The sequence below is a fragment of the Sus scrofa genome, chromosome 7 (genome assembly GCF_054392235.1).
Source record: "Sus scrofa isolate SSC_HxYL_T2T_F1_AM1 chromosome 7, Sscrofa_HxYL_maternal_Yorkshire_Landrace_v2.0, whole genome shotgun sequence".
In the NCBI taxonomy this organism is placed as follows: domain Eukaryota; kingdom Metazoa; phylum Chordata; class Mammalia; order Artiodactyla; family Suidae; genus Sus; species Sus scrofa.
Genome location: NC_139389.1, coordinates 103548984 through 103572026, shown reverse-complemented (window position 1 = coordinate 103572026; position 23043 = coordinate 103548984). Strand labels below are relative to the sequence as shown.

At 52.6% G+C, this 23043-nt stretch overlaps 1 protein-coding gene across 1 annotated transcript; it reads left to right on the top strand.

The window, feature by feature from the left end:
- Positions 1–7459: 7459 nt before the first annotated feature.
- ZFP36L1 (ZFP36 ring finger protein like 1) lies at positions 7460–13002 on the top strand. Its single transcript, XM_013989124.3, has 2 exons — positions 7460–7641; positions 10147–13002. Exons 1-2 carry the CDS (start codon positions 7585–7587, stop codon positions 11104–11106), a joined length of 1017 nt encoding a protein of 338 aa, XP_013844578.1. The 5' UTR covers positions 7460–7584; the 3' UTR covers positions 11107–13002.
- Positions 13003–23043: the final 10041 nt, after the last annotated feature.

Sequence of the window (23043 nt, the reverse complement as noted above, 5' to 3'; positions counted from 1 at the left end):
TCAGTTAGAAGGAATGAACTATGGATACATGCAATGGCAGGGATAAATCTCAAAGGCATGATGCTCTGTGAAGTCATATAGTCTGTATGATTCCAGTTATACCTTCCAGAAAAGACAAAAATTATAGTATAGAGAACACATCTGTAGTTACCAGAGTAAGGGATGGGGGAGGGTCTGACTAGAAAGGGAGGGCATGAGGGAGTTTTTTTGGGAGTTGATGGAACTGTTCTGTTTCCTGATTGAGGTGCTGGTTACATAAATCTATTCACATGTAAAAATTCATAGAACCATACCCTAAATAAAGGTCAATTTTACCCTATGTTAAATAATAAAAAAAACCCCCAAAACAAAAAAAAAAGGTTACAGGAATGAACAAATACAACACAAAATAACTACTTTGAAGGAAATGAACATTCCATGAGGACAGGAGCGAGAGATCAGACACATTGCCTTGATGGGGGGAGGGGTTCCAAGAATGGTTAGGAAGTGATGCTTGAGCTGGATTCTAAAGGATGGTTTAGAATTTGTTTGGACCAAAGGAAGGTCAATTCAGATAGGAGAAATAGCAGGGGTCAAGGCCCTGGGGCAAGAAGAAAGATGGTTCATTTCTTCTGAAACTGACTAGAGCAGAGGGTGTGCCTTGGGTGGGTGGGAAAGGTGGGGTGGGGAGAGAGGGGATGGGGGATAAAAGTCAAGACTGGACCAGTAAGAGTCTGGTTAGGCTAGACTAAGGGTTTGGTCTTTTTTGGGGGAGGGGGCACACCCACTGTATATGGAGGTTCCCAGGCCAGGGATCAAATCTCAGCTGCAGCTGTGGCCTAGCTGCAGCAATGCTACATCCTTGACCCACTGCACCCCAGTGGGAACTCCGGGTTCTGGAGTTCCCATCGTGGCACGGTGGAATCGACTAGGAACCATGAGGTTGCAGGTTTGATCCCTGACCTTGCTCAGTGGGTTAAGAATCCGGTGTTGCTGTGAGCTGTGGTGTAGGCCAGCAGCTGTAGCTCTGACTGGATCCCTAGCCTGGGAACCTCCATATGCCATGCGTGCAACTCTAAAAGGCAAAACAAAACAAAACAAAACAAAAAACCAAAAGCCCAAACGGAAACAAAACAAAAGTGATGGTTTCTGAAAGTGAAGGGTTTTAGGCAACTGTAAACACAAGATCATATCTAGTATTTGAAAAAAAATTACTGGGGCTGCCATAAGGAGAGCGTTTGTGGGGCCACACAGGGATCTTGGAGTTGGAAAGAACCTCTAAAATAGGGTTTCTCAATCTTGGTACTATTGACATTTGGGGCCAGATAATTTTTTTGGTGTGGTGAGAGGGGGCACCGTGTCAGAGGTGGCCTGTGCATGGCAGGATGTCTAGCAGCATCCTCGCTCTCTACTGTCTAGATGCCAGCAGCACTGACCTTTTCCCTTCCCGTTGTGACAGCCAAACTCGTCTCCAGACATTGCAGATGTTTGCTGGGGGTAAAATTCACCCCTGGTTGAGAACCACTGATCTAAACAACCAAATCCAGCGTTTTTGGTTTCATAATAGAGCCATCTAGGGAGCTTTGAAAAGAAAAATGCTGGGCCTCACCCAGAACCGAAGGGACCAACGGGGAAGCAGACTCTTTGGAGGTGGGGTGGGGCCTGGCATCCAGTATCTGCATATTTTTAAAACCTCCCCAGGTGATTCTGCTCAGAGAAATGGTTGACCAGCTCAGTCTAACCCTCTCCATCTACCGCTTAGAACCCAGACTAGAGAATGACCCACCAAACCCGAGGCAGAGCAGCTCCAGAATCCGATTCCTAACTCTAGATCAGGGCTCATTCCAGTGAACTGTGTTGTCTTGGAACAGCGGCACAGAACATGCCCTGGGCAAACTGTGGAAGCCCAGCCTCCCTGGGTTCCCAGCTCTGGCCTTCGGAACACTCCAGTGTTACGGCTGCTGTCCCCACTTCCTCCAGAGCCGAAGGCCTCCCTTGCTGCCACCTCTGGAACATCTGCCAGTTCCTTCTTCTACTCCTGCTGCTAGACTTCATGGTGACCAAAGTGTCCGAATGGGTTCAACAGCAAGGGTTCAGTGCAAACTGAAAATACTTATTGAGCCCACCTATGCCGGACCCTGGTAAGAGAGAAGCCCCAACCCTTAGGAGTTTACAGTCCAGTGGGGAGTAAACAGACAATTTCTATAAAATGCTGGAGCCCCCGCAGGCTGCAAGGGTACCACTAGGAGAGAGGCATTTTGCCTGCTGGGGAGCTGCCTGAAGTCCCAGCCAAAGGAAGCCTCAGGGAGGGGTGTGCAGCCACCAGCAGCCACTGCTAGCTCTTTGGAGTGGCTGGAGGGCAAATGGCTGTCTGAGGTAAGCAGTGTCTGGAGAGGGCTTCACCTTCCTGACCATCCCAGAGGCGAAGTGACCTGCTCGAGGTTGTGCAACCGGGGACCGGCTGGCAGAGTTGGGCTTCCCATCAACGTCTAGGTAGCTGAAAACCTGAAAACGCATGGACTACGTTGTGTCTCTAGTGGGGGGCCCAGGCAAGGATGGGGGAGGTGTGGCTGTGGGCTAGCCTGGGAACTTAATGGAACAGCGGACCATTACTGTAGGGAAAGTGTGAAAACAACTGGCCTAAGAAGGTTTAGATGTCCCCCTGGCAGGCAATGAGACACACCCCCCCCCGTGCCCCCCACCCCCCGAGCCATGCTAACCCCGGGGTTGGATTCTCAGTCGTCCAAGCAGGAGGTGCTAGGCTTCCTGAACGGTACCCCCATTGGTTCCTGACACGGTGCAAAGCTGCATTTATAACAGACCCTCTGCTGACGCCTCTTGAAACCTCTGCCTGGGTGAAAGGATACTGGCAACTAAGCCATGCCCACTAAGCACTGTGAGTGGCTTGAGGACCTCCAGAGAAAATGGAGTCTGGCTTTTACTTTTTTTTTTTTTTTTGTCTTTTTGCCATTTCTTGGGCCGCTCCCGCGGCACATGGAGGTTCCCAGGCTAGGGGTTGAATCAGAGCTGCAGCCACCGGCCTACGCCAGAGTCACAGCAACGCCGGATCCAAGCCACATCTGCAACCTACACCACGGCCTACACCAGAGCCTACGGCAACGCCAGGTCCTCAACCCACTGAGCAAGGCCAGGGATCGAACCTGAAACCTCATGGTTCCTAGTCGGATTTGTTAACCACTGAGCCACTGACGGGAATCCAAGTCTGGCTTTTACTTGATATCAACAGGGCCCCAGTGATCAGGCTTTCAGAAATATTTGTGACAACAATCAGGTATTTTTCAGTCGGGCAGCAGGTTCCCAGCGCCTCATCCTGACTCACCTTGCTCTCCCCCCAGGCTCTGGGCCAGTGCCCTCTCCCTCTTTCCAGGCCTCAGGGCCTGACTTCTCCAGGGCTGGGGCTGAGGGTCAGAGAGTGATTCAGATCAAAGCTGTCTGTTGACCTCTATATTGAAGAATCCTTTTGCAAAAGGAATACTCCCAGAATGTATTTTATACGATAATAACCAAACCCCACAAATGGTTTAGTTTACATGCAGTGGCTGGGCATATACAAGGGTTCCGCTAGGCATGAAACTTTACAGTATTATTTTCCCTATTTTAGAGGCTTTGGTCAGTGTCTTGAAAAGTTACACAGCTAGAAAATGGGAGAACCAAGATTTGGATTCCAGACGGTCCAGCTTCAAAATCCTGAACCACTGATTCTGGAACCTTAGTGTCTGAGTCATCGGCAGGAAATTTACTAATAATGCAGATTCCTGGCCCCACCCCAGAGCATCTGATTCACTGGGCCTGGATCCAAGCCCAGGAATCTGCATTCCATAAGCACTACAGGTGAATCTGAACCAGGTAACTCTCCAGTAACACTTGACCCTTCTCCCCCCTCTAATCCAGGAACCTTGCCGCTGTCCCAGGGTCTCAGACAGCAGACGGTGGGGGGAAAGGCGAGGCCCAACCCCATGAATTTGGGGGTTTTTTTGCAAATGACCTGAAGCCGGGGAGGAAGTGCAACATCCGTCGCACAGCCCTGCTGCAGGGCCAGTAGGGGTCTCTGGAAGGGAGTGCCTTGGAGGGCGTGGGTGACAAGACCTGGCCATAAAGGGGTCAGCGACCCGGCGCCCCACACGCTCACCTGCCGCGAGGTGCGCCCAGACTGGTCGATGAATATATCCGTCGCGCTTCTTTAATTCCGAGGACTTTCACTTTCCCTCTTTCACAAAACCTAACACCCTCAAGTCAAAAATACCTGGCCAGCCCCTCCTCGCCAGGGGACCGGCTCAGTGCGAACGGGGAAGGCCCGGAAGTCGGGCCTGGGACGGCAGACCTGCCGCAGCGCCTCCCGGTCGGAAGCGGCAGCGCAGGTGAAGGGGCGGCCTCTCCCCGCCCAGCGCGAGCCAGGAACCCGAGGGCTGAGCGCAGAGCGCAGGAGGCGGGGGAGGGCCGCGCACGCCTCCCGTCGGGCTTCCGGCCGGGGTCGCGGCTCACTGCCGCTCCCGCCTCCCCTCCCCCGGCACCTGCCGAGCACGTCGAGGCAGGGGCAGGCTGGCTCTCGCGCTCCTCCGCCCGGCAGGACACTGCCCCCTGGCCCGCCGCGGCGCGAATGCCGGGTCAGGGAAGGGTTAAGGAGGCCGGCTCCCTCACCCTTGGAAAGTCCCCGAAATGACGTTGCAACCCGACAATTAAAAAAAGAGTTTAATTATAGAGACAGGCTCTGGGAGCTGGAACAAACCCGGTCGGTCGGCGAGGCCGGTAAACAACTCCAGAGCGAGCGGGCCAGGCTGGACACCGCCCGCGGAGCCCGCGCCCTCGGGAGCGGGGGAGGGGAGCACCCTCCGGGAGTTGGAGAAGCGGAGGAAATTCGAGGAATCGGTGTTGTCTTTGGGGAAAAAACAAAACAAAACTTCTCAACCAGCACGGGGCGCCCACGCCGCTCGATGGTGCTTCTGGCTGGTCCCGCAGCTGCGGGGCGCGCGGGGAGCGGGGGAGGGGGGGAGACGAGTCGCTGAAAGAGGGGGAGAACGGGTGCGGGTCTGGACGCGACCTGGGCCCCGCCCGCTCCCGGTCCCCTTCCCCCTCTCTTTCCACCCTGGCTTCTCCGCCCTTCCCCGCCCCCCAGCAGAGCTTCGGGAACACTCCAGACTTAAAGACCAACGGACTTTTTTTTTTTTTTTTTGCTGGGGGAGTGGGGGAATCAAAAACCGAAATAGCTTCACATCAGGACGCAGACTAACATTGTGGTTTTAACGCGCACCCTATTCTGTCCTGAAATCTGGAACTCATTACCTCATCGCTAAGAAACTGCACGAAACCGCTCCCCCCGCCCCAACTCCTCCGAGCCGGGAAGAGAGTGAGCAAACAGCCCTTTAAGAAAGAAACCTACATTTGAATGATTTAAATTAAGGTGGATGGAAGTTATTTCCCCTTCTGGCGCTTGCCAGATTTCAAGAAAAGCTGAAAAATGGGAGCAGCGGGAGGGAAGCAACAAGCGGCTGGACAGAAAAAGTTGGGGCAGCAGCCGGGTTAAAAATGGGGAGCCATCAATTTAAGTCAGAGGGGACAAATAAAAGGGCGGACTGAGGATCACGTAGGTTTGTGGCTGCAGCAAAAGTTTTGTGTTTCGCAAAGATGAAAAACGACAGGTTTCTAAAACAGTTGTGATTTGGAAGGTTTCCGGGTTTGCTCAGAGGCTGACGAATAAATAAGAAATGCAGTAAAAATGTGTGTGTGTGTGTGTGTGTGTGTGTGTGTGTTGGTGGTGGTGTGAGAGTGCGACTCAGGCGCTCTACTCCGCCCGCCCCGTCCTTTCCAAAGAAACGTGCTCATAATGGGGTGACCTAATTACATCGCAATGGAACCCGCTCTTAGCCACTCAGCGCACAGGGTTTCATAACAGACCCGGCCGCCTCGAGTGCTGGGAAGAAACGTGCGAGGGCCAAGGAGGCGTCCGGGCACGCGGGGAAATAGGAAAGAAATGCGGCCCCAAGATTTCCATCACGGTCTTCTCGCCAGCAACCCGTGGGCAGTGGGGCACACGTTGACAACTTTTTATTTGGGTGGGTGAAGGGGCATCTGAACTTAACAGTAAATAAATATATACTTCCCAGTTTTCAAAAGCATAATAATCAATTGGGGCATTTCGGTTTCGAGGATCCCATATCCCCCCTCCTCCCATCCCGCCAAAACAGCTCACTGTGACAAGCCATATGTTCCGTTCCCCTGGGGGCGGGGGAGAAGCAACAATAAGTTAAAAGTGTCGCCTTCCTCCATCTCTTTACCTTTATTTTACCAAAGCAACTTTTTTTTCCTTGTTCAGTGGTTTAGGTGTATGTGTGTGTGTGTGTGCGTGTGTGTGTGTGTGCGCGCGCGCATGTGTGTTGGTAGGGGTAGTTTCGGCGCGGCCCGTGGTTCAGAGTGCGCGGGGAAAGTTGTGCCTTGCTGGGTGGGTTTTTTTTTTCCCTCCGAGGAGGAGAAGAGGCGCTCATGAGGATTCGGGTTTTCTTTACAAAAACGTTTAAAGATCGATGTGTGAAATAAATACACTCCCAAGCCTGTTAAAACAATCCGCCAGGGCCGTGGTCTTTTCGCTAACAACCCGCCCCCCCCACCCCTCCAGTCCACTCTCGGAGGGTGTCCGCTGCAAAGCGATCGCGGGTGTAGACGCGTGCGGCGGGCTAAATCGCTCTGTGCTCGTCCCCGCCAGGCCAGGGCCTCCTGGGGGGAAAAAAGTCTCCTAATCCTCCTCTCTCAACCCCCATCCCCGCCCCTGAAAAAAAACAAAACCCTAAACTTGAACGCTTTGTGAGCTTCTTATTTTCAATCTCCTCTCCCCGTGGGGTTTGCGGAGGGGAGCCGAGTGCGAAAGAAAACTCGGGGAAAGAGTAAGTTATGCGGGTACTTGGAGAAGTTTCAAGGGAGATCTGCTCAAGATGGAAACCGCAGCCCGGGCGCTAAGGACGGGCTTCTGCTCCAGCTTGCAAAAAGAGAAAGTCGAGCCCGCCTTCCTGCCCGACAAAAAAACAACAACACAACAACAAGAACCCCGAAGAGGGTGGAATGAGTGATGTCACAGAGCCGCGCTCGCAGGCTGACAAAGGGGGGGGGCTCCCCTCCTCCCCCCGCGCGGCGCACCGCCCCAGAGAGGGGCGCCTGCAGCGAGGGGTAGCCAAGCGAGCGGAGTCGAAACTTTTCCTCTTTAAGAAAAAAAGTTGTGCGCAGCTCGCAGTGGGTTTTTTTTTTTTTCTTCTTTGCCTTCTTTCCTCGTCTCCCCTCCCCCTTCTTCCTTTTGAAAGTTTCTTTCTTTTTTTTTTTTCCCCCGAGTTTGACCGCATGGCTGATTCAACTTCAGTGTCAATCAACTTTTTTTCCTCCTCTTCCTCATTTAAATAAGTTTAAAGCTCCTCCCTCTTCTCCGGCCCACCAAATCTGAAACTTATATAAATTGGGCTTCGCGCGCCGCAGCCGGGGAGAGTCAGAAAGGCGAGGGGCGCCGGGAGCAGGCGTGTGGGACTCCAGACCGGAGAGCCTTCCCCGCACCGGGACCTTCACAACAAACCAGATCCTCGTCCCTGCCCCGTGCGAGCGCCCAGGATGACTACCACCCTTGTGTCTGCCACCATCTTCGACTTGAGCGAAGTTTTATGCAAGGTAAAGTGGGGCGGAGCATTTACTTTTCTAAGCCTTTTTCTTTTTTCTCTTGTCTGCCAAAAGAACCCCCCAAAGTTTAGGTCTGGGAAGACTGGGAAAAAGCGAGGAGAGGCGAGGTAGTTGTTTTTTCCGCCCCATTTCGCCCCCCAGTTTGAAGGAATTTGGCGCTTTCCTTCCCATCCTTTGAATTTCAGCAGCTCCTGGCGGGGATTACATGGGAATCTGGAGTCCAGAGTTTTGAGGGGCGAAGTTTACGTGGGGCTGCCCGGGGGACGCGGGGCATTGACCGGGGCAGTTTTTTTTTTTTTCTTTTTTTCGGTGATTCATTCGTCCATAACGTGCTGCTTTTGAGCCCGGTTTCGGTAGTGGGCTCGGTTTCCCTGTGAGCGCTCAGGGTGTCGCCGCTGCCGGGCGACACCGCTGCCGGGAGGGGGTTCGAGTCTCTCCAGCCACATTGCCGGACTGCGGCTCGGGAAGTGGGGGTCCGGTGGAGAGGTAAATCTCAGGACAGTGTTTTGCTGGGATGTGTCCCCTTCTGTTCTGGAGAGGCTGGGGATCTGCGAGAAAAAGGCCAAGAGTTGTGATTCAAAGGATGTTGCAAAACGAGTTTGCAGTGGGACTTCAGCTCGCCACAGTTCGGCCAGGCTTCCTCCTGTGATAGCCGATCTCCTGCAGACTTTGGGCGAACGTGGGACTCGCTCACCTTTTTTTTCCCAAGGGACCGCGACTCGTAGATGTAGAGGGAATTGGGCGGGGGGGTACCGACAACGAAACTCCTGTTTGAGTTCAAGGGTCTCCGCGAGGAAGGATATAATAGGGGCCTCCTTAAGCCGTGTAGCTTGCCAGCCGGTGTGGAAAAAGGCAAGTTTTAAATCCCGAGTGTTCCAGGAGTGCGGCTTAAGTGTACACAACAAAAGCCCATGACTTAAATTTTTTTCGCCTCCTCCACAATTTGAAAGAGGGAAGCTGCTAGGCTACTTTTAATTGCTAAAGTGTTTTGCTTTCTTTTAAACACGTCGGGTCATGTTGCTCTCTTTTCCCAGCTTGCTTCTCCAGTCGGCGCAGCTGCCAGGGCCCCCGGGCTGCAGGGTTGGGGTGCAGGGACGCCCTGGAGCTGAAGAGCAACATCAAAAAAGTTTGAATTTCAGCTGCCTTCCCTCCCTGCACTTTCCCAAACTTAAGTTGCCTTGGCGGCCGCGGCACTTCTCCCTTCTCTTCCCGGCTCTCCTGCTCTTTGATCTATTTCTTTCTCTCGCCCCCTCCCCCCCCCCGCAGGACTTTTTAAATGAACCTCATTGTTGGGAACAGGCTCTCAACTTGGTTCCTGTAATCCGCTCCGTGGGGTGGTTGCTGTTACAGATTCCCGATCCCCCGCAGCTGATCCTAAGGGACCAACTTTAGAATTTGCACAATGACACCCACATGGACTGGGAGCCAACTCCCAAACCCCCTGCTAGCACCCTTTCCAAATCTTGGGAACAGTTTGGGCAGGTGAATAGGGTCCCATTGGAACAGAAACCTGCCTGTGGTGCCTCTGCGGGCCACCCCCCCAATCCATTATTGACTGGGAGGCGGGTGGGGGGATTTGGGGCTTTCCTTTTCCTTCCCACCTGCAGCTTTGCGTTAAAGATTAAACGCTGGTGCTCTTATCCAAGCCTGCTCTTGCAGCCAGGAGACTAACTGCAAAGGCATCTTCCCAGTGGAGGGGGTGGGGTGAGCAGTGAATGGTGGGAGAGATTATTGTAGAACTCACCCCTTCTGGGAGCATGGGGCAATGAGTTTTATAATCGGGAATCACATCCCTCTCCCTGCTGCCTACCCCCCCCCCCCCCACCAGTCAGGGGTTTCTCCTTCCGCCTCTCCCTCTCCCCCTCCCCTCAGCAAAGTAAAGCAAAGGCTGTCAGGAAACCTGTTGCCAAAGGAATGGAACACTTCTGAAGGAGGAAGTTGAAAGTCTTAGCCCAGGTCTTGGGGGAGGGGGGTTGGTTAGGAAGGGGGCGTTCACTTAAGCAGGGACTGATTAAAAGGAGACCTGGCTCATTGTGAGTCTCCAGAGGATAACCTGTTTTTTTTTGGGGGGGGGGCAATGAGAGCTTGTGAGCTGGGTGAGATAATTTTCAACTGAGCAATCTCCTTGGGATGGGAAGAAGTTGGATTTTATGGGTGAAAGTGGCAGTTGTGGGGACAGGATACAAGGGTGTAGTCCAAGGATCAGCATGGAGTAGGTGCATGTGTAAAACACTTTCTCACACAGGCCAGGATTTTTGTGGTTTTCTTGTGCGTGGGGCCAAAGTAAAGCCTCGTGGTGCCTGGTCAGTGGGAGAAAGGAAGAGGGGGCTTGCCAGCTCCGAGGTGGGCATGGTTCCTTTGAGATAGATGGAGCATTTCTGATTGGGGAGGGGGCTGCCCTTAGTAGGTATGCTTCTTGGGCCTGGTGGATGGTCTTTGTCACCCACCGTCTCTTCTAACCATCTCTCTTCTGTCTTCTCTCTCTCTTCCCTCCAGGGTAACAAGATGCTCAACTACAGTACTCCCAGTGCCGGGGGCTGCCTGCTGGACAGGAAGGCAGTGGGCACCCCTGCTGGTGGGGGCTTCCCCCGGAGGCACTCAGTCACCCTGCCCAGCTCCAAGTTCCACCAGAACCAGCTCCTCAGCAGCCTCAAGGGTGAGCCAGCTCCAGCTCTGAGCTCTCGGGACAGCCGCTTCCGAGACCGCTCATTCTCAGAAGGGGGCGAGCGGCTGCTGCCCACCCAGAAGCAGCCAGGGAGCGGCCAGGTCAACTCCAGCCGCTACAAGACCGAGCTGTGCCGCCCCTTCGAGGAGAACGGCGCCTGTAAGTACGGGGACAAGTGCCAGTTCGCGCATGGCATCCACGAGCTCCGAAGCCTGACCCGCCACCCCAAGTACAAGACGGAGCTGTGCCGCACCTTCCACACCATCGGCTTCTGCCCATATGGGCCCCGCTGCCACTTCATCCACAACGCCGAGGAGCGCCGCGCCCTGGCTGGGGCCCGGGACCTCTCTGCTGACCGTCCCCGCCTCCAGCATAGCTTTAGCTTTGCTGGGTTTCCCAGTGCCGCTGCCACCGCCGCTGCCACGGGGCTGCTGGACAGCCCCACATCCATCACCCCACCCCCCATCCTGAGCGCCGATGACCTCCTGGGCTCACCCACCCTGCCCGATGGCACCAATAACCCCTTCGCCTTCTCCAGCCAGGAGCTGGCGAGCCTCTTTGCCCCTAGCATGGGGCTGCCTGGGGGTGGCTCCCCAACCACCTTCCTCTTCCGGCCCATGTCTGAGTCCCCTCACATGTTTGACTCTCCCCCCAGCCCTCAGGATTCTCTCTCGGACCAGGAGGGCTACCTGAGCAGCTCCAGTAGCAGCCACAGTGGCTCAGACTCCCCCACTTTGGACAACTCAAGACGCCTGCCCATTTTCAGCAGACTTTCCATCTCAGATGACTAAATCAGGGTAGGGAGGGACCCCCGCCCCTGCCTACTCTACCCCCACCCCCACCCCGCATCCACATCCCCTCCCCTCACCTCCCTACCCATCCGATTCCTGACAAGCCCCTACATTAACAAGGTTAAGCTCAACCCCTTTCCCCCCAGAACCTAGAATGATGCCCCCTCCCTCTCCCTCCTTTAACTCCCCCGCCCCAACATAAGGACAAGTCAATTTGTCAGCTTCCTCTGGCTTGAAACGCCCTCCCCTCGATTTTATAGCCCACTTACCATGCATAACAGACAAGTCCCATATTTGTCAGTAGATGCCTTTTTTTTTTTTTTCCCTCCCCGGCTTAAGCCTTAAGTGCCAAATCACAAAAGAAAAAGCAGTAACAGTTTACAGAAGCAACTTAGTGCCTTGTAATCTAACTTTGTCACTGTGACTACATTACCTCTTCAGCGCCAGAGGGCACCCGTGAGCCTCCTGGAGCCTCTGCCCAGGGGGAGGGGGAGGTGGGGGAGGGGGGAGAAACCCAGACCCAGAACCAGCAGCTCCCTCCACTGGCAACAGGACGGCACCGGCACCTTCCCTGAGTTCGGTCTCCTACACCCTTGCTCCTCCCCTCTCCCCAGTAACCCCCCCCATCCCCTTTGGGAGAGGTGTCGCCAGACTTGGGTTTTTGGGGAAACCTATCTTGACATTCAAAACCTTTTTCTTCCCGACCTGAACCTCTGTTGACTAATCTTGCCTGGGTTCGTGCAGGTCTGCAGGAAGGAAGACTGCAAAAGCGGACGAAGATTGTGACATAAGTGGGACTTTGTGATTTAATTTTTTTCTTTTCTTTTTTTTTCAAGTGGGGAGGAAGGGGAAGCTAGATGGACTATGAGAGACTTGATTTTGGTGCTAAAGTTCCCCAGTTCATATGTGACATCTGAAAAAAAAACAACAAAAAACGAGAGAAAAGCTTAAAAAAAAACATGTAAGGGGTGAGCAGTTAATGGTATTCATTCCACATACAATATCTGTGTAAAACGATTTCCCGTAGAAGTAGCTTTAATGGTTTTTGCTCTAGAATACCGTAGGTCTATCCTTAGAGCACTCACGCCATGCTTTTTTCCCTGGGTTTTAAACTTCATATAACTTTCAGAAATTGGAGAGCAAAAATTTTGCTTGTCACTGCACATCATTATAAAAAAGCTTATTTAACTTATCAAAACGTATTTATTGCCAAACTATGCTTTTTTTGTTAATTTTGTTCATATTTATCGGGATGACAAATCCATAGAATATATTCTTTTATGTTAAATTATGATCTTCATATTAATCTTAAAATTTTGTGACGTGTCTTTTTCCTTTTTTTCCACAGTTTTAATATATTATTCTTCAACGACATTTTTTGTAACTTTACACTTTTTTTTGGTTATTTTATTTTAAAAAAATGAAAAATTAATTTAAAAAAATGCAAAAAACTGTTGGATTATTTATTTTAGAAATTTCCCCCCTTTGTGTTGGACTGCAAATTGAGTTTCTTTCTCTTTTGGCCTTTCACAACTAGGACTGAGAATGTATGTAAAAGTTCTGTGACAGTACAGAAGGAAAACAACTTTATGTATAGCTTCTAAAAGGGAAAAAAAAAAAAAAAAGAAACCCTTTGACTTCCACGTGCCCATCTCAAGACATTCCGATTGCAGATTTGAGGTTCTGGATTCCAGGTTTTGGAGTTTTCCAATGTTAATGCAAACAGAACTGGCACACACACACATTAAGATGAATGTAATTATTATTCCTCTTGCTGGTCACTACCGTCGCTTTCTATTTCTCTTTCTTTGTGTGAATTTATTTAAAAGAAAAAAAAACTTTTTGTAACGACTATTTGCAGTTTAAAAATCAATAAACCCTGTTTTTTTTCAAGAACCATGGCTGGTGAGGCTGGTTTTACTTAGCTTGCACTTTCCCTCTGCCTGTAGGTAGACGAGGCAGGTGCTGGGACAGGGACGGCCTTTTGTTGGTTTCTTCTCCGAAACCGGTGGCTGGTTCCTTTGGTTGAGGCTGGAACCTGCTGAGCTTAGAGGGAGTGGGGTGGAGATGTGTGGCAGAGCAGCCTGAATTTGTAGTATCTGCCCAATGGGTTGGTTGTTGAAAAGGGGCCCGCCTCACCTACCTGTGCAGCCTTGAAGGGGGGGGTTTGAGGGATGGGGGCTTCCACTCTTTTCTGCCCAGCCTGTGGTCTTAATTCCTTGGAATGATGTTTGGGGTGTTGAAATGGTGACCAGGGAGTTGGAGCACGTGGCCAGTGGAACTGGATCTGAGTGTTATTTTATTTGGGTGCTTCTGGGCTTGGTTTCCCCCGCAGGAAACTTGACTTGAAGTCCTAGCCTCTTAACACCTATCTATTTGGGTATGATGATGGAACCATTGCAGGCTCACAGAGGAGCTTCCAGGGTGGTGAGGGGCTCGGTCAAGGGCCCTGGGGCCAGGGATGTTTTCCCTTGGATCCCACATCTGCTTCTGTGTTTGGAGGGCTGTTAAAGGGAAGGGGTGGCCAGTAACAGGAGGTCCTTAGTTCCTGCCACCTTAGTCTTTGTTACACCCCTGGTGCCATGCAGGATAGGAGACTGTCTTGGGAAGGTGAGGTCCCTCCCCTTGGCTAGAGGAAGCCCGGCCAAGGCCAGATGATCACTTAGAAGAGATGTTTTCCCTGCCAGAGAGAGGTTGGATCCTCTGGAAACCCCAAGACTCTTGGGGTTCTTGGGATTTCCTTCTGGGGGCAGGATAGATACTGTCATCTGAGGGCTTGGGCGCCTTTGTTCCTTGCGCTCAGTAAGTTTTGAGGGGTAAGCTGAATTTCCACTTAAACTCCACCCAACTTCTCCCAAGGCAGGCAGGTCTGCAGACATCAGCTGGGCCAGGGTTGTCCTTGAAGCTGAGCAGACCTACCTTAGGCATCCCGTGGACTCTTCCTTCCCTGGCCAGCAGGTGCCTGCTAGCGGGCAGGCCATGGTGAAGTAGGGAAAGGATCTATGAGCTCTTTTGGGGCAGGGGCTGGTGGTGGAAGAAGGGGGATCTGGAGTGAACCTAGGCCTCCTGTCCCATAAAGAGGGAGTGTGTGTGTGTGTGTGTGTGTGTGTGTGTGTGTGTGTGGTGATGGTGGTGGTGGGAACAGGTTGTCTTCCTCTCTTGACTAAAAGCAAAAAGACAATATGACTGTGCACCTTGAACTTGTTTTCTGTAAACAAAGATGAGCATATGGCAGAAATTGAATTCTCCAGCCCATGGACACATTGGTTGGGTTCAGAGAAGGATGAGCATACCTCCGGGCCGGCCCAGACTTTCCTCCACTGGAGTCAGTCCCCTGAATGATAACAAAGCAGGCATGGATTCCTGGCGGCCCTGGAATGCTAAGGGCGAGGGGAGGCCTGCCTCAGCCTAGGGAAGCTTTCTGTCCCCAGGACCTGACTCTACCTCCCACTCAAGTGTCTCTATGGGATACTCATCCGGGCTGCAATTTGGGCCACCCAGGTGGTCATGCATGGTCACCACAAGAACCTGATTTTCTACCATGCAGATCTTCCAAGGTCCAAAGCTGTCTTGGGAAATGAAATAGCAGAATCCCTTCAGGCCATTCTTTTTCCAGGCTATTAGGAGATGCAGGGCCTCAGCAGCTGCCCTGGTCCTGGGCCCTAGACCGGCAGGGAGTCCTGGGAGGTGTGAGCCCAGAGCTGGCTGGGAACCTCCCTCTCTGAGCACCTCTAGAGCCGAGGCTGATAGGAGCCATGCAGCGGGAGCTGGAAGTAAGGCCTCCACAGAGGGCAGTGGGGTGGGAAAGGCCAGACCTGCCTTTGTCAGCCACTTCCCAGGGCATGAGGCCTAATTCCCCACTTCCTGCCCTGGACCTGGGGGCATCTCCATTTTGGGGGCCTTTGCAAGGTCTGCCCTGGCTGGGCAGGGCTTCCATGGCTGTTGGCCCTGCAACTCATGGTCTGGCCTTTGGTTAAATTTCTTCCTTTGAAGCAGCTCAAGGGCATGAGCCCTTAAGACCATTGAGCAGTGGCTGACCTTTGTAGGCCTGGAAGCCTCAGTTTTAGGAGGAAGGCTGGGAGCCTGCTGTACCTCGTTGACACTCTGGTGAAAGCAGGACCTTTGGGAGAAGGTGGAGGCAGACCTGAGATGGCTTTGCAGCCAACTGGGTCATGAAGCACTGGGTACGGGCCAGAGAGGATCATGGCAGGAGGAAGTTTCCATCGCACGGAGGTTGGAGGCCTTCGACTTGGGTTCAAATCCAGCTCAGCTTATGCCAGCTTGTGCCTTGAGCAAGTGACTCACCCTTGGATTTTCCATCTGTACCGCGAGGGGTAACTGAGGGTCAACTGAACCATAGCAATGGAACCATGGCTCTTCCTACGTGCCAGGTAGTCTGAGAACTCGGTGTGTGTTAAGTCATTCAATGCTCCTAGTGACCCCTCAGAGGCAGGTCTGTACTACTGCCATTTCACAGATGGAGAAATTGGGGGTGCCGAGATGCTTACGAATTAATCACACAGAGGTGTCAAGATTTGAACCCAGGCAGGCTAGCTCTGTGATTGCCTATCACTACCATGTCACAGGCTGGCACACTGAAGCGTTTGGCAGAGTCCCTCGCACATAGTAACAGCAAATCGACCGGGGTTAGTTCCTATCTCCCTTGGCCTTTGTGGCGATTTTGCAGGGGGCCTGAGAGGTGGCCAGAAGGGTAAGATGACTCTGCACACACCCCCTCCACTGAGTGTCATGATCTCATGTCCCATGAGGCCCTGGATTGGTGTGTTTGGAGGACGGTGCCCAGAAGGAGGGTCAGGCCAACCCTTTGAACTTTTGCCTTCTCTGCCTGCCATGAGGTGGCTTCTGTTAATGATTGACAGAGCAAAGGGTGGCCCACGGCCACCTCCAGGGTTGGCCCTGCACCCTTCTTCCCCTGGGGGCTCCCTCCCCGCATGTAGCCAACCATTTAATCACATCTGGCTGGGCTGACAGGAAGGCTACCTGCGTTCAGGCGGGTGGGACGGGGGAGACCAGCCAGGCTCCTCACCACCCTCTTGCTGCCTTGCAGCAGGCTGGCCTCTGGTTGGCCTCTGGTCCACTGGGCAGCGAGCACGGATTCAGAGAGTTGGGATGCAAGGTCAAATCGTGGCTTTTCTTGAGGTCAGGTCAGCCCTGGGGACCCTGTGGTGACCCAGGTCTTGGTGGGTCACGCTTGGCTTACAGAGAAACCTTCTGGCCTGAGAGCCTACGAGGCTTTTCACAGGCGCCCCAAAGCATTATATCTGTGCAACCCTGTGGGAAACTGGCCTCTGAGGAGCCAGTGTAGGTGCTGCCCACGTGCCAGGCCAGGTTCCTTTCTCCTGTCCACGAGAGCCAGCGGCTGATCAGGGATGAGGGTGCTTCCACCACGTTCAGGCTGTTTGCAGTTGTTTCAACATGTTGGCAAAGCCTGGGTCTCAAGGTACAGGGCTGTGCATGACGACTGTACCTGTACTATCAGGTGGACGGTGAAAAATAAATATTGCCAATGGCCAAACCTGAGGCAATTTTCTCCAGGTAGCTGCCCCCGACTCCCAGTGGTACCTCAGGGTGAAGGAGCCCTGAGTTCATTTCTGCCCACCCCAGCACCGCAGAGGGGAGGGAGGCTCTGTTGCCCAGGTAACGAGCTTGGTTTGGGAGTCAGGGACCTGATTCAAGTTTCTGCTCAGAGTCAGCCTCACTCTGAGACCCCAGGATAAAAACGTAGTAAACAGCTCATGGTTCCACATTTCCTCCTTTGCAAAATGGGCCGCCACTGCTGGTGGCAATGATGAGGGGGATGAACACCTAATTTAGTGGATAAACAGACTGTAGCATAGTCATACAATGGAATACTATACAGCCATGTAAAATGATAAATGCTGTATACACACAACAACATGGGTGAATTGCAAAAAGAGAAAATTGAGGAGCTCCCTTCATGGCTCAGTGGTTAACCAATCTGACTAGGATCCATGAGGATGTGGGTTCGATCCCTCACCTAGCTCACTGGGTTAAGGATCTGGTGTTGCCAAGAGCTGTGGTGTAGGTCGCAGACACAGCTTGGATCCCTTGTTGCTGTGGCTGTGGTGTAGGCTGGCAGCTGCAGCTCTGATTGGACCCCTAGCCTGGGAACTTCCATATGCCATGGGTGTGGCCCTAAAAAAAAAAAAAAAAAAAAGAAAGGTGAGTGAAGCCTGCCACAAAAGAGCACATTTATATGAGTTTATGTGAAGTTCATAAGCAGTCAATAATCCTATCTCAAGAGAGACTTGATGAGAAGATATATACACATGTAAGTCCATGGGGCTGCAGGCTGAAGATTTAGGCACTTTACTGCAGGTAAGCTACAGCTCAAGAATAGAAACAGAGCTGTTGTGAAAGTTAAAAATATGCATATAGAGGAAAAGAAAAAAGAAATTCAGTACCTGGCTCATTATAGGCGCTTCATACATTGAGACTGGCTTCTGTAACACCAGCAACCCGATGGTGGTGCGCTTCCTGTCCCCTTTTCACAGAAGGAGGGAATGGGCCAGAGCAGGTGAACAACTTGCCCAGGTGAAGTGGGATTTGAATCCCAGCTGATCAGCCCTCAAGCCTCCACAGCTGCTGAAGACCCAGTGCTGTAGCGCACAGGTGTGCCTTCCTTAGAAAAGCGAGTTACATATTCAAATTCAAGGGGTTCCTGTCATGGCGCAGCAGAAGTGAATCTGACTAGGAACCATGAGGTTGCGGGTTCAATCCCTGACCTTGCTCAGTGGGTTAAGGATCCGGCGTTGCTGTGAACTATGGTGTAGGTTGCAGAAGCGGCTCAGATCCTGTGTTGCTGTGGCTTTGGTGTAGACTGGCGGCAACAGCTCTGATTAGATTCCTAGCCTGGGAACCTCCATATGCCGCGGATGGGGCCCTAAAAAGACAAAAGACAAAAAAAAAAAAAAAAAAACCAACCAAACACAAAACCCCCCAAATTCAGGCAAGCTAGCTAATTAGTAAATGCGATCATCCTCATTACAAAAGCGGTTTTTGGAGTTCCCGTTGTGGCTCAGTGGGTTAAGAACCTGACTGGTATCCATGAGGATGTGGGTTTGATCTCTGGCCTCTCTCAGTGGGTTAAGGATCCGGTGTTGCCATAAGTTGTGGTGTAGCTCTCAGATGCGGCTCGGACCTGGTGTTGCTGTGGCGGTGGTGCAGGCTGGCAGCTGCAGCTCTGATTGGACCCCTAGCCTGGGAATCTCCATATGCCAGGGTTGTGGCCCGAAAAAGAAAAAGAAAAAAGAAAAAGGAAAAAAAAGCATTTTTTTCTTTGAAGATTCAAAATAAATCCTTGGTAGTTGGTTGTTGCCTCCCATGCTTTGGGTGAGGTTGAGGCAGGTCAGGCTGGGGTCTAGCTGGCCTCTGAGGGGCTAGAGAGAGGAGGGCTTGGCTGGGGGGGCCAGCCTGGAGGCCACTGTCCTGGGAGCTGCCCATGTGGCCTGCCCGTCCCAGCCCATCTCTCCTTAAGGCAGGTGGAGAGCCTTCCCAGGCTCTCAGGCTTGCACATGCATGGGAGCCTCAGGGGGCCGTTATGACACCACCTCTAGCCTCTGTTCTGTTCCACTCTTTGGGGAAGTGTTTCCAGCAGCAGGGCTCTGGGAAAATGTTCTCGAATCCTGACACGGGTAGATGCCTGCTCTGCCAGCAGATGTGGCCACCCCAAGGCTCAGTGGGCTGGTTCTCGTAGGGCTGGCCTGCAAGGGCAGGGTGTGACGGCGGCAGCCTTGTGCTCCAGGAAGGGTCCGTGGCTTGGGGTCAGGCCACAGGGCCGAAGTGTTGGAGATGTTCATTTCTGTGTGCCAGCGAGTTCCCCCCGGCACCTCTCTTGCCTCATCCTCCTTCCAGCCCCTGTCGGGCAGGAGTCTGGATTTGTGACTCTGCTCAGTCGCTTACCAGCTGTGTGACCTTGGGTAAATCACTTAACCTCTCTGAGACTCGTTGTCCTCTCCGAAGCATGCACAGGAAGCAAACTCACCTGGCCCTCTTCTAGGACTGTGGTGAGGATCGGATGACACAGAGGGGAAGGTGTCATGGGAGTGAAAAGATGCTGGACAAAGGGAGTCTTGAGAGCATGGGAACAGTTTGTAGCCCTCGGGGTGATGGGAGCCCTTCTCCAGAGATGTTGGAGTGTCAGTACCTGGGTGCGCTCTGCTGCCTTAGCCCACCTTCTGAATGTCCTGCCTCAGACTCGTGTCGTGTGTATGGTGTGGGCGATTCATCACATTTTACAGTAAAAACACACAATTCAGCCTTTGTGGAGACGTACCAAGCGTGCCAGGCTCTGGGTCCAGCCCTCCACCACATGGCCTCATTTGATGGTACATATGAGTAAGACCTATCCCTAGACCCATTTTCCAGATGGGGAAAGTCAGGCTCAGGGAAAAGCCACCATTCCCAACCACATATTCATACACGACCAAGCTGGGACCCTGGTCTCTGTAACCCTAAACATCCAAGCTCTCAGCCCCTACCCTTGGGAGGCAGGTGTCAGATGGCATTGGGGTCACTCATCACCCAGCTGGTCTGGATTCTGACATTCACTCTCCCCTGGGGACCCACGGTCATGGAGGAGCGTTTGTCTCCTCCCATCCCATTCCTCCTTGGGGTGTTTTCATTCCATCTGGTCACCCTGCAGCCCAGGGGGTCGGGGTGGTGAGCAGAGAGGGTAGGCTCGTTTTCCGCCTCTCTTTCCAAGCGGGATCCTGAGGTATAGCAGGATGACGGCGATGGCTCTGGGCTCACATCCAGCGGATTGAAAACTGGGTCCTGGCCTTGGCTGCCCTGCTGCGTGCCTAGCGGTGGAAGGAATAATATTCTGCCACTCAGAGGGGTCTCGTCCTCCCTGAGGAGCGATGGACGGGCCCCAGGGGGAGCAGGAGCCTCCAAGCGGCCAAGGTGATTACTCTCTAATCAGCTACCAGCCCTACTGTCTGCCTGACCCTGGGCCTTGGGGGTTTGGAAGGCACCAGCCAGTTGCCGGAGTTGGTGTTGCTCCTTTTGAGGCTTTCTTTTCTGAGATGCTGCCCATATTATCGAATTGCATTCCCCCTCTCTCTAAGGAAGTTGTTTATTCCGGCTAATGCAGGGGTCAGAGGGACAACATGCGACATGCTCAGCGTTCCGCCAGCAGCTGGAGCCAGCAAGGGCAGAGGACGGAGGTCCTGCCGATCACTCTGTGGCCGCTCCAGTCCTCTCCAACCGCCTCAGGCTGGGGAAGGAGGGCAGGGCTCGGCGCATCCCTGACGGGCTCAAGAAGGCTGGTCTCCTCAGGCCTCTTTTTTCTCGTGTGACCAACCCATCATTGCTTGGCTTGTAAGCCCGCCTGGAGGCCTCGGGGGCAGCCAGGCAGTTGGTTCCCTCGGATTTTTGGACGCTTGGCTTTGGCGTTGTCCCTGACCTGCTCTTCTCTTCCCGCATCCGGCATCTTTGGATTTGGAATCGAGCCAGAGCTGGTCTTCCTGCGCAGCGGCAGACCCTGGAAAAGCAAAACATTCCTGGTCCCTGCCCTTTCTGTGTGTAGTCAGACATTGGGAAGAGCTCTGGGCTGAGGGTCCAGAAGAGTTTCTCTCCTCCTCCTCTTCCTCTTCCTCCTTCTCCTCCTCCTCCTCTCCTCCTCTTCCTTCTTCTCCTCCTTCTCCTCTTCTTTCTGCTCCCATGGCATGCAGAAACTCCAGGGCCAGAGATTGAACCCATACCACAGCAGTGACCCAAGTGGTTGCAGTTACAATGCCAAGTCCTTAACCCTCTGATCCACTAGAGAACTCTAAGAGTGTCTCTTCTTCTTCTTCTTCTTTTTTTTCTTTGTCTTTTTTCCTTTTTCTAGGGCCACACCCATGGCTTATGGAGCTTCCCAGGCTAGGGGTCTAATCAGAGCTGTAGCTGCCAAGCCTATGCCAGAGCCACAGCGATGTGGGATCCGAGCTGCGTCTACAACCTACACCACAGCTCATGGCAATGCCGGATCCTTAACCCACTGAGCAAGGCCAGGGATCGAACCCGCCACCTCATGGTTCTTAGTCAGATTTGTTAACCACTGAGGCACGACAGGAACTCCTAAGAGTGTCTCTTCTTACACGCGCAGTAAAAATCACTGGAGTGGAGTTCCTGTCGTGGTACAGTGGTTAACAAATCCGACTAGGAACCATGAGGTTGCGGGTTTGGTCCCTGCCCTTGCTCAGTGGGTTAATGATCCGGCGTTGCCCTGAGCTGTGGTGTAGGTTGCAGACGTGGCTCAGATCCCGCGTTGCTGTGGCCCTGGCGTAGGCCAGTGGCTACAGTTCCGATTTGACCCCTAGCCTGGGAACCTCCATATGCCGCAGGAGCGGCCCAAAGAAAATAGCAAAAAAAAAGACAAAAAAAAAAAAAAAAAAAGAAATCACTGGAGGATTGAAAGTCCCTCCCAACGTGGAAACAAACCTGGGAGTTACACATTTGTGCCATGGCACCATCATGCCTAGCCTGGCTTGGGGGCTGGAGGGGACGAGTTCTGCCCGGGCCATAACTTGCTGGGTAGACCCGAGTGGTCACTTCACATCTCCGGGTTTCCATTTCCTTGTCTATGAAATAAGAGGGGTTTGGTCACAAGTTCTCAGTTCTATGAGTCCACGAATATCTTAGAAAGCAAAACACACAGAGCCGAATTTCCTTTGTTATTTCAAATGATGTGGCAACGGAGGCAGCAGTAAACCCTGAGTGGAGTTCTAGACAGAAGGGATTGGTGTGCCTTGCTGACAGTGCCTGTGACTCACGTGGACAGGTCCAGGACTCCAGAGGCTGGCCGTCTGGAGCTCCTTTGAAGTGGTGGTTTGAAACACGTTTATAAACTGGAGGTTGCCTGAGAACACGTAAGTCATCTCCCTGGTATGTTGTATTTTCCCAAACACGCCATTTTCGATGAAAACATTGAAACAACTGTCTTATTGGAGGATTGCGTTTGGCATTTGAACACGCTGTTGACATCTCTTAGTGGACTAGTCTCTGTGACACTCAAGAGAATGAGTTACTGAAATGTGAAGTCCCTGGGTGGTAGATTTCAGCCCAGTTCAGGAAAGAACTTTTTATCAAGCTGAGCTGGTCTTCGGAGTTGGTGAACTTCCTGTTGTCCGTGATGTTCAAACAAAGGCCCAGAGCTTCAGCTGGCTCCTTGCCACCCCCCAGGGTCCCCCCACCCGCAGTTGGGAACACCTCAGAGAGATCCCTAGATGCAGAGTCCAAAGCAGCCCTATCCCCCTCATTCTGTCATAACCATCCTGGTTGGGTATTTTATTTTATTTTATTTTATTTTTTTTATAATCCATGAGGATGCAGGTTTGATCCCTGGCACTGCATCTGTGACAAATGGAGGTTCCGAAGCTAGGGGTTGAATCTGAGCTACAGCTGCCAGCCTATGCCACAGCCGCAGCAACTTGCGATCCAAGCTGTGTCTTTGTCCTGCACCACAGCTCAGAGCAAAGCTGGATCCTTAACCCACTGAAGTGAGGTCAGGGATTGAACCCACACCTTCATGGATACGAGTTGGTTCGTATCCATAAGCCACAACAGGAACTCCCTGGTTGGGTATTTTAATACTTATCACTCTCCGTAGGTGGCATTTATTCTTTTATTCATTGGCCATCACCCTTAAACCTGGGAGGCAAATCTGGCAAAGCAGGCCCCTAGGCCCTTGTTCATGGTCCTATCTCCAGTGTTCCATCTCCTGGCATTTAGCAGTCACTCAACAAACACTGAATGGATGAAAGTTTGCTATTGGTTTAGGCTCTAATCACTTCCGGTTCCATGAACCCATTGTCCTATGGGATTAGGCCCTTGGAGAACCTGCCTGGGGAGGTTCGAAGGAGCCCTGGTGCTCTCGGTTCATGAGAGCCGAGCAAGCACCGGGAATCAGAT